Here is a 10,635-nt window from a genome sequence, read left to right as displayed (position 1 = left end):
TCTCCAAACTGCTTTCCACAGGAGTGGAAGTAATTTACACTCCCACCAACAGTGTGTAAGTATTCCCTTTTGTCTGCATCCTTCTAACATCTGTCATTTGTTTACTTCTTAATAATAGCCATTCTGCTGGTATCTCATAGTGGTTTTAATTTGCATTTCTCTGATGTTTAGTGATGTTGAGCATTTTTTCATATGTTTGTTGGCCACTTGTATGTCTTCTTTTGAGAAGTGTCTGTTCATGTCCTTTGCCCACTTTTTAATGGTGGTGTTTTTTCTTAAGTTCCTTATAGATTCTGGATATTAGTCCTTTGTGGATGTATAGTTTGGAAATATTTTCTCCCATTCTGTAGGTTGTTTACTCTGTTGATAATTTGTTTTGCTGTGCAGAAGCCCTTTAGTTTGATTAAGTCTCATTTGTCAATTTTTGTTTTTGTTGCATTTGCCTTTGAGGTCTAGTTATAAATTCTTTGCCTAGGCCAATGTCCATAAGAGTTTTTCCTAGGCTTTCTTCTAGAATTTTTAAAGTTTGAGCTCTTATATTTAGGTCTGTAATCCATCTAGAGGTAATTTTTGTATGTGGTGAGAGGTAGGGGCCCAGTGTCATTCTTATGCATATAGGTAGCCAGTTTTTCCAATGCCATTTATTGAATAGGATATCCTTTCCCTATTGTTTATTTTTGTTGACTTTGTCAAAAATTAGTTGGTTGTAGGCATATGGCTTTATTTCTGGGTTCTCTATTTTGTCCATTAATCTGTGTGCCTATTTTCGTACCAGTATACCATGCTGTTTTGGTTACTATAGTCTTGTAGTGTAGTTTGAAGTCAGGTAATGTGATTCCTCCAGCTTTGCTCTTTTTGCCTAGGATTGCTTTGTCTATTCAGGCTATTTTTTGGTTCCATATGAATTTTAGGATTGTTTTTTCTAATTCTGTGAAAAATGATATTGGTAATTTGATAGGAATTGCATTGTATCTGTACATTGCTTTGGGCAGTATGGCCATTTTAATGATATTGGTTCTTCCAATCCATTAGCATGGGATGGTTTTCCATTTTTTTGTGTCATCTATGATTTGTTTCATCAGTGTTTTATAGTTCTCCTTGTAGAGCTCTTTCACCTCCTTGGTTGGATGTATTCTTTGGTGTTTTATTTTGTGTGTGTGTGCGGGGGGAGGCTATTGGAACTGAGATCATGTTCCTGATATGGTTCTCAGCTTGAACATTGTTGGTGCATAGAAATGCTACTGATTTTTAGACAAGGTGTAGTGGCTCACACCTGTAATCTCAGCACTTTGGGAGGCCGAGGAGGCAGATCACCCAAGGTCAAGAGTTCGAGACCAGCCTGGCCAACATGGTGAAAAGCCATCTTGAATAAAAATACAAAAATTAGCCAGGCATGGTAGCACATGCCTGCATCCCAGCTACTTGGGAAGCTAAGGCAGAATTGCTTGAACCCGGGAGGCGGAGGTTACAGTGAGCCGAGATCACACCACTGCACTTCAGCCTGGGAGATAGTGAGACTGTCTCAAATAAAAAGAAATGCTACTGATTTTTGTACATTGATTTCGTATCCTGAGACTTTTTACTAAAGTTGTTTATCAGGTCTAGGAGTCTTTTGGAAGTATCTTCAGGATTTTCTAGATATAGAATCATATCATGGTTGGGCAGAGATAATTTGACTTCCTCTTTTTTTTTTTTTTATTTGGATGCCTTTTATTTCTTTCTCTTGCCTAATTTCGCTGACTAGGACTTCCAATACTGTATTGAATAGGAGGGGTGAGAGTGGACATCCATGTCTTATTTCAGTTTTTAGGTGGAATGCTTCCAGTTTTCGCCTATTCAGTATCATATTGCGGGATCAGCTCTTTATCTACTGTGTGACTTGGGAAAGCTGCTTAACCTTGCTGGGTACAGCAAGGAATACCTGCCTTGCAGGGTCAAAGTGAGGATTAAGTGAAGTGGCATAGGTAAAGCCCCTGGCACACAACAGGGGGCTCCTCGGCCCCAGAGCATGGCAGGAACATGCCAGTGTCCCAGAGCCATCAGGAACATGTCGGAGCATGTGGGGACATGTCAGAGAGTGTCCCAGAGCAGCCCAGTGCTCTAGGGCACAGATCAGGTATGAGTAGGCCAGGCAGCTCATGCAAATGGGTGTGGCAGTGGGGACCCTCAGAGCTGGGACTGTGTAAAAGGAACAAGAGTGTAGTTCTGTGAGAATATGGGTGCAGAGATCTCAGACCTTCTAATTTTTCAAGAAAACCAGGTCATTCAAATTTTTATGTGAAATTGTCTGATATTTAAAAGCAGCCAACTAATCTCATGTATAAACAGACAGGCACGCCTAGTGTGCAAGTCACACTCTGCTCTCCCTCCTCCCTCCCGCTGCCTTGGTCCTCAGGGAGTGCTGGGGCTGCTGGGGTCCCTCTGCCCAGGGTTGTAGCCACTGGCTGCTGGGGCTCTGGAGCACTTAGGATTCGGCTCATCCAAACCAAGACCTGCTGCATGTGTGAAGTCCACACCTGATTTCTAAGACTTAGAATAAGGAGGTAGGGAACGTGAAATGTCTCATTTAATAGTTTTATATTGATTTCATGTTGAAGTGATAATATTCTGGATATATTGGGTAAAATAAAATTATATTATTAACCTACATTTCACCTGTTTCCTTTTACTTTTATTAATATGGCTTCCTGAATATATACAATTCCATGTGTGACTGGCATTATATGTCTATTGGACAGCACTGTTTTCAAGGGAGAGACACTCAAGGACCCCACCTTCCACAATACTTATATGAAGTGACACAGCTGTGTGCTCTGGGGCAGTTCTCCCTCCCCAGCCATGGCCACTCTGCTGCAGTGACACCGATCTTGCCAGGCACCTAAAGTCTGGCCACGCCCCTTCCTGGCCACTCTTGGCTGCAGTCCTGCCTCATTCTTTCTGTCAACCCCTCCAAGACCCCACGTCTTCATCTAAAAATAGGCAGTGCCAATACCTTTGCAGGCTTTCATGAGAGCTTACTGTCAGGTGCTGAGGCTGTGCTGGGTGCTCAGTAAGGGGGCGACGCCTGGGGCTGCTGGCACGGAGGGACCTGGGGCTGGGTGCCGGGGTGGTGGTGGGAAGGTGAGGCTGTGTGTGCAGAGGCATCAGTGACCAGGCCACCACAGAGTTTGGGGATTTTATTTTCTGGCATCAAGAGGTGATTGAGGAGGCGGTTAACATGACATGATATACATTTTGGAAAAGAAAAAAACTCACCTTGTCCCAGTGTGGAGTGGAACCTGGAAAGGGAAGACAGGTTCAGCCTCTGCTACAGGAGATGCCTGGCCGCAGGTGTGGGCTCCGGGCAGAGCTCAAGCTGCAGACCCTGATCTGGGAGGCTCAGCACCAGGAGGGCCCCGAGGCCTGGAACAGGAGGAGCTGACTTAGGGCAAGAGAAGACAGGAGCAGTGGGGCAGACCCTGGGAAGCACCAGCATTTCAGGGAAGAGGAGAGGAAGGAAAGCGTGGGAGATCAATGAGAGGCAGTGGAAGAGGGAGCAGGGCAAGGAGGGGAAGAGGGGGCAGGGATCCCCCCACTGCTGGGCCCTCCACCTGCCTGCTCCTTCCATGCTGCCAGCTCCTGAGGCCATTCCCACAGTAACTGTGAGCTGAGGGATCACTGCCCTCACATGACAGATGCTGAAGCCGGAGCTTAGAAAGGCCCAGTATGTCATCCAGAGTCATGCAGGTTGTGAATAATATGGCTGGGACAAGAAATACCACCCCAGGGCCCTCTGCCCCCTCCCGGCTCTTCTGATTCCAAAGTCACTGTTGAAGAAATTCAGATACTTCAAGTTCTCCAACAACTCTAATCTGAAGTGAAATACAGTAGTGTGTTTCCTTTCCCCCAATGTGTCAGCTCAACCAAATCCCAGGAGACGAGAACCCTATTTTCCTCCCTTCGGATGCAAAATACGACTGGCTTTTAGCCAAAATCTGGGTGCGTTCCAGCGACTTCCACGTCCATCAGACCATCACCCACCTTCTGCGAACACATCTGGTGTCTGAGGTTTTTGGCATTGCGATGTACCGCCAGCTGCCTGCCGTGCACCCCATTTTCAAGGTACAGCCAGCTACTGCCCCACCTGCTGTGGGAGGGCATGTGAGATGTGGGGTGGGAGGGGGCACTAACATCCCACAGAGGGATCTGTGGCTGGGAGTGGATGGCAGAAAGAGACACTGGAGAGATGTTCCCAGAGTCAGTAATGCTCCCAAAGGAAGAAAACAGCTGGGAGCCTCCTGTTCCCCAGGAAATGAGGCCGGCGTGGGGGCCTGACACAGGGGCCTGACTGGCCAGCCATTAGAGCTGGAAAAGGCAGATGAGTTCACGGTGATCCTTGGCTGATGCTGACGGCCGCCCCCACCATCAATCTCCTTCCGTGTTTCCGAATCCTACAAGCATTGACTGTTGGGGTGACTGCAGGCTAGAAGTACCTCTGTGTGCCTCAGTTTCCTCATCAGTAAAAGAGGTCAAATAGTACACCTGCCCTACAGAATTAAAACAGTGAACTCGGGGAGCACAGAGGTAAGCATTGTACATGTGCTGGCCAGGACCTTCTGAATCATTATCACGCTTGGTAAGCATCAGAGGGGTGCAGGCCTCCAGCACTTAGCAGAAAGATCAGCACCTGGCCTTCACTTCCTCCCTGCACCCAGCATCATCCTGCAGGGCAGGCCTGGGTGGGGGAGCTGCGGGACCCTGGGGCACCTGGTCACCCAGCTGGGGTGACCCCCTCTGAGGCCTCCTCCTTTCCCCTGCCCAGCTGCTGGTGGCACATGTGAGATTCACCATCGCCATCAACACCAAGGCCCGTGAGCAGCTCATCTGTGAGTGTGGCCTCTTCGATAAGGTGGGTGCCCTCCTACCCCACTCGTAGCGTGGAAGAGCCCAGCCTGGCCGCCTTCACTCCCTGTCTGAGATCTAGACGCAGTCTCTGGAGGTCTGGGAGGGTGAAGGCTGGAGGCTGTGCTCAGAGCAGTGTCTCCAGCATCCTCCCAATGTCTCCAGCCCCTGCCACCCAGCCAGGAGCCCTTCTCTAGGCACATCCTCGACGATGGCTCCTGGTCCCCTCCTCCACCCCTCCCTTCTCCCAGCCTCTGGGACCAGGGTGTAGACCCCCTCTGGCACGCACTCCTCATGGCCCCCTGACCTCCTACGTGCCAGGAATCTATGTCTGCCTCTCAATCTGCTGTATCCCTGCAACCCTGACCTGGCCCTCCCCAGCACTCTGCCTCTGGGGTCCCAACACTCCCAACCCCTGTCCCCTGCATCTGCCCAGCCCTCGAATTCCCCAGGCAGCACCCCACCTCGTTTTGAGCCCCCGTAGCCTCATCAAACTCGGACTCTCGCCTAGGCCCTCGCCCTAACCCTCCTCCTTTCCCCAGCCCATTAGTGACCAGGCCAGATCTGACCACTGAAGTTGAGACACTGTTTGGGTTGCAAATGGCAAAATGCAACTCAAACCAGCTGCCTCAGGAAAAGACATGCCTTATCTCAAATACCTGGACACGATAGAAGGGCAGGGGCCTCGGCCAGAAATGGATCCAGGGACTCAAGCAGTGTCCCAGGGTGCACACACACTGGCTCCCTCTTTCTTTTTCCCCTGTGTTGGCATCACACTCTCCTGCTGCACACAGGCCCCCACAGGAGAGGGCACAGGAGCTCAGCATAGTAGCTCCACCTCAGGTTCCCATGTGGCCATTATCTCCCAGCCACATCCAAACAGAAAGTGCCGGGTGCAGCTCTGGTTGGTCCCGCTTGGGCTGAATGCCCACCATGGACCAATCTCTGGCACCCCAGCACCCAAGTCCTCCTTCAAAACTTCTGTGGCACGACAGCCCAGCCCTGTGGGTGTATTTGTGTGTATGCGTGCACGTGTACACACGTATGAGCCTGTGAGTGTGCCTGCATCACTCCACAGCCAGGATCAGAAGCAGGATCCCTCCCTGTGGGTCTCTCCAGCCTCACCTGAGCACACAACAAGCGCTCAACAGAGTTGCATGGGGCCTGGGAACTGTGGGTCACTGAGAGAAATGACTGAGCGTCCTGTGCTCAGCACTAGAGCAGACTTCACAGGCCAGGCCCGCTGGTACTGGGGTTCCCCACGCACCTGCCGCCGCCTGCTGCCCTCCTGGAGGTGGGAGGGCACCTTTCCGTTCTGCACGCTGCGGCCCCACCGTTCAGTCCCTTGCATTGGATTGGGCGGGAGGCTCCTCCCTGTCACCTCTCCACTCGGCTGCCCTTGTCATTCTCTGCATTAAACATCCCTCCCCCTTCTCACAGGACAAGGGTTTGTTCCTCTGCGTGCCTGGTCTCCCCGCCCCCTGGCACATTTCCTCAGGGATGTGTGGAGAGCACTGGGGCTGGACAGCTGTGGGGGGAGCCACCTGCTCAGGGACTTTGCCTCCCACTCCAGGCCAACGCCACAGGGGGCGGCGGGCACGTGCAGATGGTGCAGAGGGCCATGAAGGACCTGACCTATGCCTCACTGTGCTTCCCCGAGGCCATCAAGGCCCGGGGCATGGAGAGCAAAGAGGACATCCCCTACTACTTCTACCGGGACGACGGGCTCCTGGTGTGGGAAGCCGTCAGGACGTGAGCGCCCGCGGGGCGGTGGTCCTGGGGGAGGAGCGGGGCCCTCCTGCCTGACTCCCTGAGGCGGGCCTGACCCTCCCGGCTGGCGCTGAAGCGGGAAGGGGTGGGGAAAGGGGTGGGGGAAGGAGTCCCAGGCTGGACGTTCAGGAGTCCATGACCGGGTCGGCGCCGGGCACCCGTCGCCCACCCCGCTGGGTCGCCCACCCCGGCTGCGCCCCCGAGCCAGGTTCACGGCTGAGGTGGTGGACATCTACTACGAGAGCGACCAGGTGGTGGCGGAGGACCCGGAGCTGCAGGACTTCGTGAAGGACGTCTACGTGTACGGCATGCGGGGCCGCAAGGCCTCAGGTAGGGCCTCCGGACCCGGCTCCCTGGCAGTCGGCAGCGCGGGCCCAGCCGCCGCCCCTCCGGGGTGTCCTGCCCGGGCACGCGGTGGGCACCGGGCCCTGGGGCCTTGGGACGGGGCCTCAACCCGCCGGTGGTTCGCCCCAGGCTTCCCCAAGTCGCTCAAGAGCCGGGAGCAGCTGTCGGAGTACCTGACCGTGGTGATCTTCACCGCCTCCGCCCAGCACGCCGCGGTCAACTTCGGCCAGGTAGATGGGTCCGGGCCCGCTAGGCGGAGCTCCCTCCCCAGGGCCACCGCCCCCTCCCCCGGCCGGGCCTCGCCGGGACCCCGCCCCAGGCCTGCACCCGCACCACACCCTCGGGCAGCCTCAGGCCCGGAATGGGAATTGCGGGGCGGACTCTGCCCGCTCAGCCGAGGGCGCTGGCCGCGGGGAAAGAGAATTGACGGACTGCGGTGCCTGCTGGAGTTGGGGGGCACGGGAAGGATGGGGCCCCGGGAGCAGCTGGGCTTCGGGGGCGCCCACGCTCGTCCGTGGCTGTCTCCGCAGTACGACTGGTGCTCCTGGATCCCCAACGCGCCCCCAACCATGCGAGCCCCGCCGCCCACGGCCAAGGGCGTGGTGACCATAGAGCAAATAGTGGACTCACTGCCGGACCGCGGCCGCTCCTGCTGGCATCTGGGTGCAGTGTGGGCGCTGAGCCAATTCCAGGAAAACGAGGTGAGGCTGGGCAGGGCGGGGCACAGCCCCAGGTCACCCCAGGTTAACCTGTTCCTCAGCCTGAGGGCTTTGTGACTCAGGCCTCAAGGCTCACCTGGGGGGCAGGATTCCTGACCTCCAAGGCTGGAGGGACCCAGAGGGCTGCAGCGGTCACCAGGTCCCCCAGCCTGAGCCTGGACAGAGCTCAGGGTGGACTCGGCAGAAAGCGTACACAGGCTCTGCTCACTGTCACCAAAGGGTCGTGTGTGACGTTCCCTCCCCCCGGCTATTGACAAAGCCCTTGCACATGTTTTTTCCCCTGGCACTCCAGAGGGAATGACCAAGAGTTTCTTGGTTTTTTCCCCACGGACACGTGCACCTAATTTAACTAAACACCGAATCCGTTGTGTCTTGGTGGATGCACCCGCTTTGGGGTAGCTCAGTACTGCATAGAATGGCGGGACAGTCCAACCCGCTCCAGGCTGCTGGGCGTCTCAGTTGTTCCAGGCTAATGTGTTGGTCCCTCACTGGACATCCTTGTTTTTGTGCCTTTGCACATGTGTTCAGTATGACAGACACCTTCCTAGCAGACGAATTCCTTAGTCAAAGACTATTGAGACTGAATTGCCCTCCACAAACTAAATCCAAAATCCCATCATCAGTAGCCAATGTTTTTTATACCTTTCTAGCTAGGAAGTTTTGTGATCTTAATCCAATACAGTATATATTTTTTTGTAAATGATGTCCAGCTCTACTCCACAGACATCTGTGTGACCATGCCAACAGGGCAACCACCCCTTCAGGTTCCCTGGCCTGCCTTTTGCCCTCCTGGGCTGGAGAGGACAGCACTGGCCCCAGCACCCCTGATGGGAGGTGGGAGTGCTTCACAGGGGTGGCCTGAGCTAGCAGAATACCATGGCTGCAACCACCAGAAGCCTCTTCCTTCATCTGCATCATCTCATAACCACCTGGCAGCGGGCAGTTATTTTCTCACTTATCCATGAAGCCCCAGCTCTGGAGCCTTCCTTAGGTAGGCAAGTTGGAGGCGACGTTTGCCTTCCCAAGGCCCTCTCAGCAGGCAGCGGAGGGTGAATATGGGGAGGCAGGCAGGAGAGGGTGAATATAGATGTTCCCTCCTTCATCTCCCAAAGAGTTTTTGGCCCCAGGGGATGAGATAGGCCTGTCAGTTTACCCGGGTGGCAGACTGACCTATGTGTGTGTCCATGTCTTGGTCCTCAGCTGTTCCTGGGCATGTACCCAGAAGAGCATTTTATCGAGAAGCCTGTGAAACAGGCCATGGCCCGATTCCGCAAGAACCTTGAGGCTATCGTCAGCATGATTGCTGAGCGCAACAAGAACAAGAAGCTGCCATATTACTACTTGTCCCCAGATCGGATTCCGAACAGCGTGGCCATCTGAGCACACTGCCAGTCTCACTGTGGGAAGGTCAGCTGCCCCAGCCTGCTGGACTCCAGCCTGGAGCTGGCCAGGCCTCCTGGCAGTCACATCTCTTCCTCCCAGGCCAGTGCCTTTCCTTTTATTCTTTGATCTTTAGGGAACCCCACAGATAGATTGATTAAAGTGTAAACACCGCAGGGACCCCTTCTACGCAGAGTAGGACTGCATAGCATCCTGTCCACACCAGCTCAGCGTTTCCACACCAACAGCAAATCATAACCACTGATAGATGTCTGTTCTTGTTGGAGACATAGGATGATTATTTTCTGTTCTATTTGTGCTTAGTCCAAATCCTTGCACACAGTAGGTACCCAATTTATTCTTACTGAATGAATTAAGAATTGGTTGTCATAAAAATAAAGTGGTTCATTTAAAATGGGTCTTGCTCCATGTGCTATGTTCCAATCATCCCAAACAGCTCATTGCCACCTCCCACACCAAGAGAAAAAAAGCCACAATCACCATGATTTTATCAGGGCAAAAACCTCCCCACCCAAGTCTGGATAGAAGGTGTTTCTTCCCCCAAGCAGTACCTACTTTCTTTGGAACATATCCCAAATGCCACCACCTCTGGGAAGGCATCCTTGGTTCCTGTCTCTCCCCAGGGCTTTGTCAGAACCTCTGTTGTTGCCCTCTCTGTGGTCTCTCCCTGGGGACAGGAGCCTCTGGAAGTACAGAGAACCCACTTTATGTCTGTGCCCCAGGACTGGCACAAAGCACCAGCACTCGGCTGTTCCCTCATTTTCCTCCTGGCAGGGCACCTCACTAATGGCCAGCAGATATTGTCTCGGGAGCTGAGGCAGGGTTCTTAACATGACATAAAAAATAATGGGCAGGGTGCGGTGGCTCACGCCTGTAATCCCAGCACTTTGGGAGTCCGAGGTGGCCAGATCATTTGAGGTCAGGAATTCGATACCAGCCTGGCCAACATAGCGAAACCCCATCTCTACTGAAAATACAAAAAAATAGCCAGGCATGGTGGTGGGCACCTGCAATCCCAGCTACTCAGAAGGCTGAGGCAGGAAAATTGCTCAAATCCAGGAGATAAGAGGTTACAGTGAGCCAATGTCGCACCACTGCACTCCAGCCTGGCAACAGAGCCAGACTCTCTCTCAAATAATAAATAAAATAAAATAAATAAATATTAAAATGCACTCTCTTTCCCCAGGCCTAAGAAGCAGAGCCAGCTCTGAGCCTGGGCATGGTGACCCACTCTCTCCCTGTGCTCACATGCCCAAGTCCCAGCCCTCCAGCCCCTGGCTTTGGAACCATGTCATCAGGGTCTCCCATGTCTCTGGAAGGTGCTTCCAGCATGGCAGACGAGCAGCTCAGTGTCTGGGTAAAGGCTTCTACAGGGCCAGCGTGGCATGGGGGAAGGCATACATACATTCCTGAAGCCACAGGCCTTCTGAGGAGACATGACTATTGGGGTGGGTACTAGAGACTGAGGTCCAGCCCCTTAATGTCCGAGACTCGCTGCCATCCCTCGGAGAATTGCCCA

General features: G+C 53.3%; 1 protein-coding gene across 3 annotated transcripts in view; it reads left to right on the top strand.

The window, feature by feature from the left end:
• ALOX5 (arachidonate 5-lipoxygenase) overlaps window positions 1-9,514 on the top strand; it is a 60,732-nt gene extending 51,218 nt beyond the window's left edge. The window contains exons 8-15 of one of the 3 annotated variants that reach the window (XM_012439266.2): window positions 3,898-4,101; window positions 4,802-4,888; window positions 6,455-6,633; window positions 6,860-6,981; window positions 7,126-7,226; window positions 7,527-7,697; window positions 8,480-8,706; window positions 8,916-8,999. In XM_012439266.2, the coding sequence (XP_012294689.1) occupies window positions 3,898-4,101; window positions 4,802-4,888; window positions 6,455-6,633; window positions 6,860-6,981; window positions 7,126-7,226; window positions 7,527-7,697; window positions 8,480-8,680 (1,065 nt within the window). In that variant the 3' untranslated portion in view covers window positions 8,681-8,706; window positions 8,916-8,999. Of the gene's footprint in view, window positions 1-3,897; window positions 4,102-4,801; window positions 4,889-6,454; window positions 6,634-6,859; window positions 6,982-7,125; window positions 7,227-7,526; window positions 7,698-8,425; window positions 8,707-8,915 lie in introns of all 3 variants that reach the window. The other 2 variants (XM_012439265.2, XM_012439267.3) reach the window with 2 other exon arrangements.
• The last annotated feature ends 1,121 nt before the right edge of the window (window positions 9,515-10,635 follow it).

Source organism: Aotus nancymaae, unplaced genomic scaffold (genome assembly GCF_030222135.1).
Source record: "Aotus nancymaae isolate 86718 unplaced genomic scaffold, 86718_ANA_hifiasm-v0.15.2.pri h1tg000099l, whole genome shotgun sequence".
Taxonomy (NCBI): Eukaryota; Metazoa; Chordata; class Mammalia; order Primates; family Aotidae; genus Aotus; species Aotus nancymaae.
The sequence above is the reverse complement of the archived record's forward strand: the minus strand, read 5'-3'. Positions and strand labels throughout refer to the sequence as shown.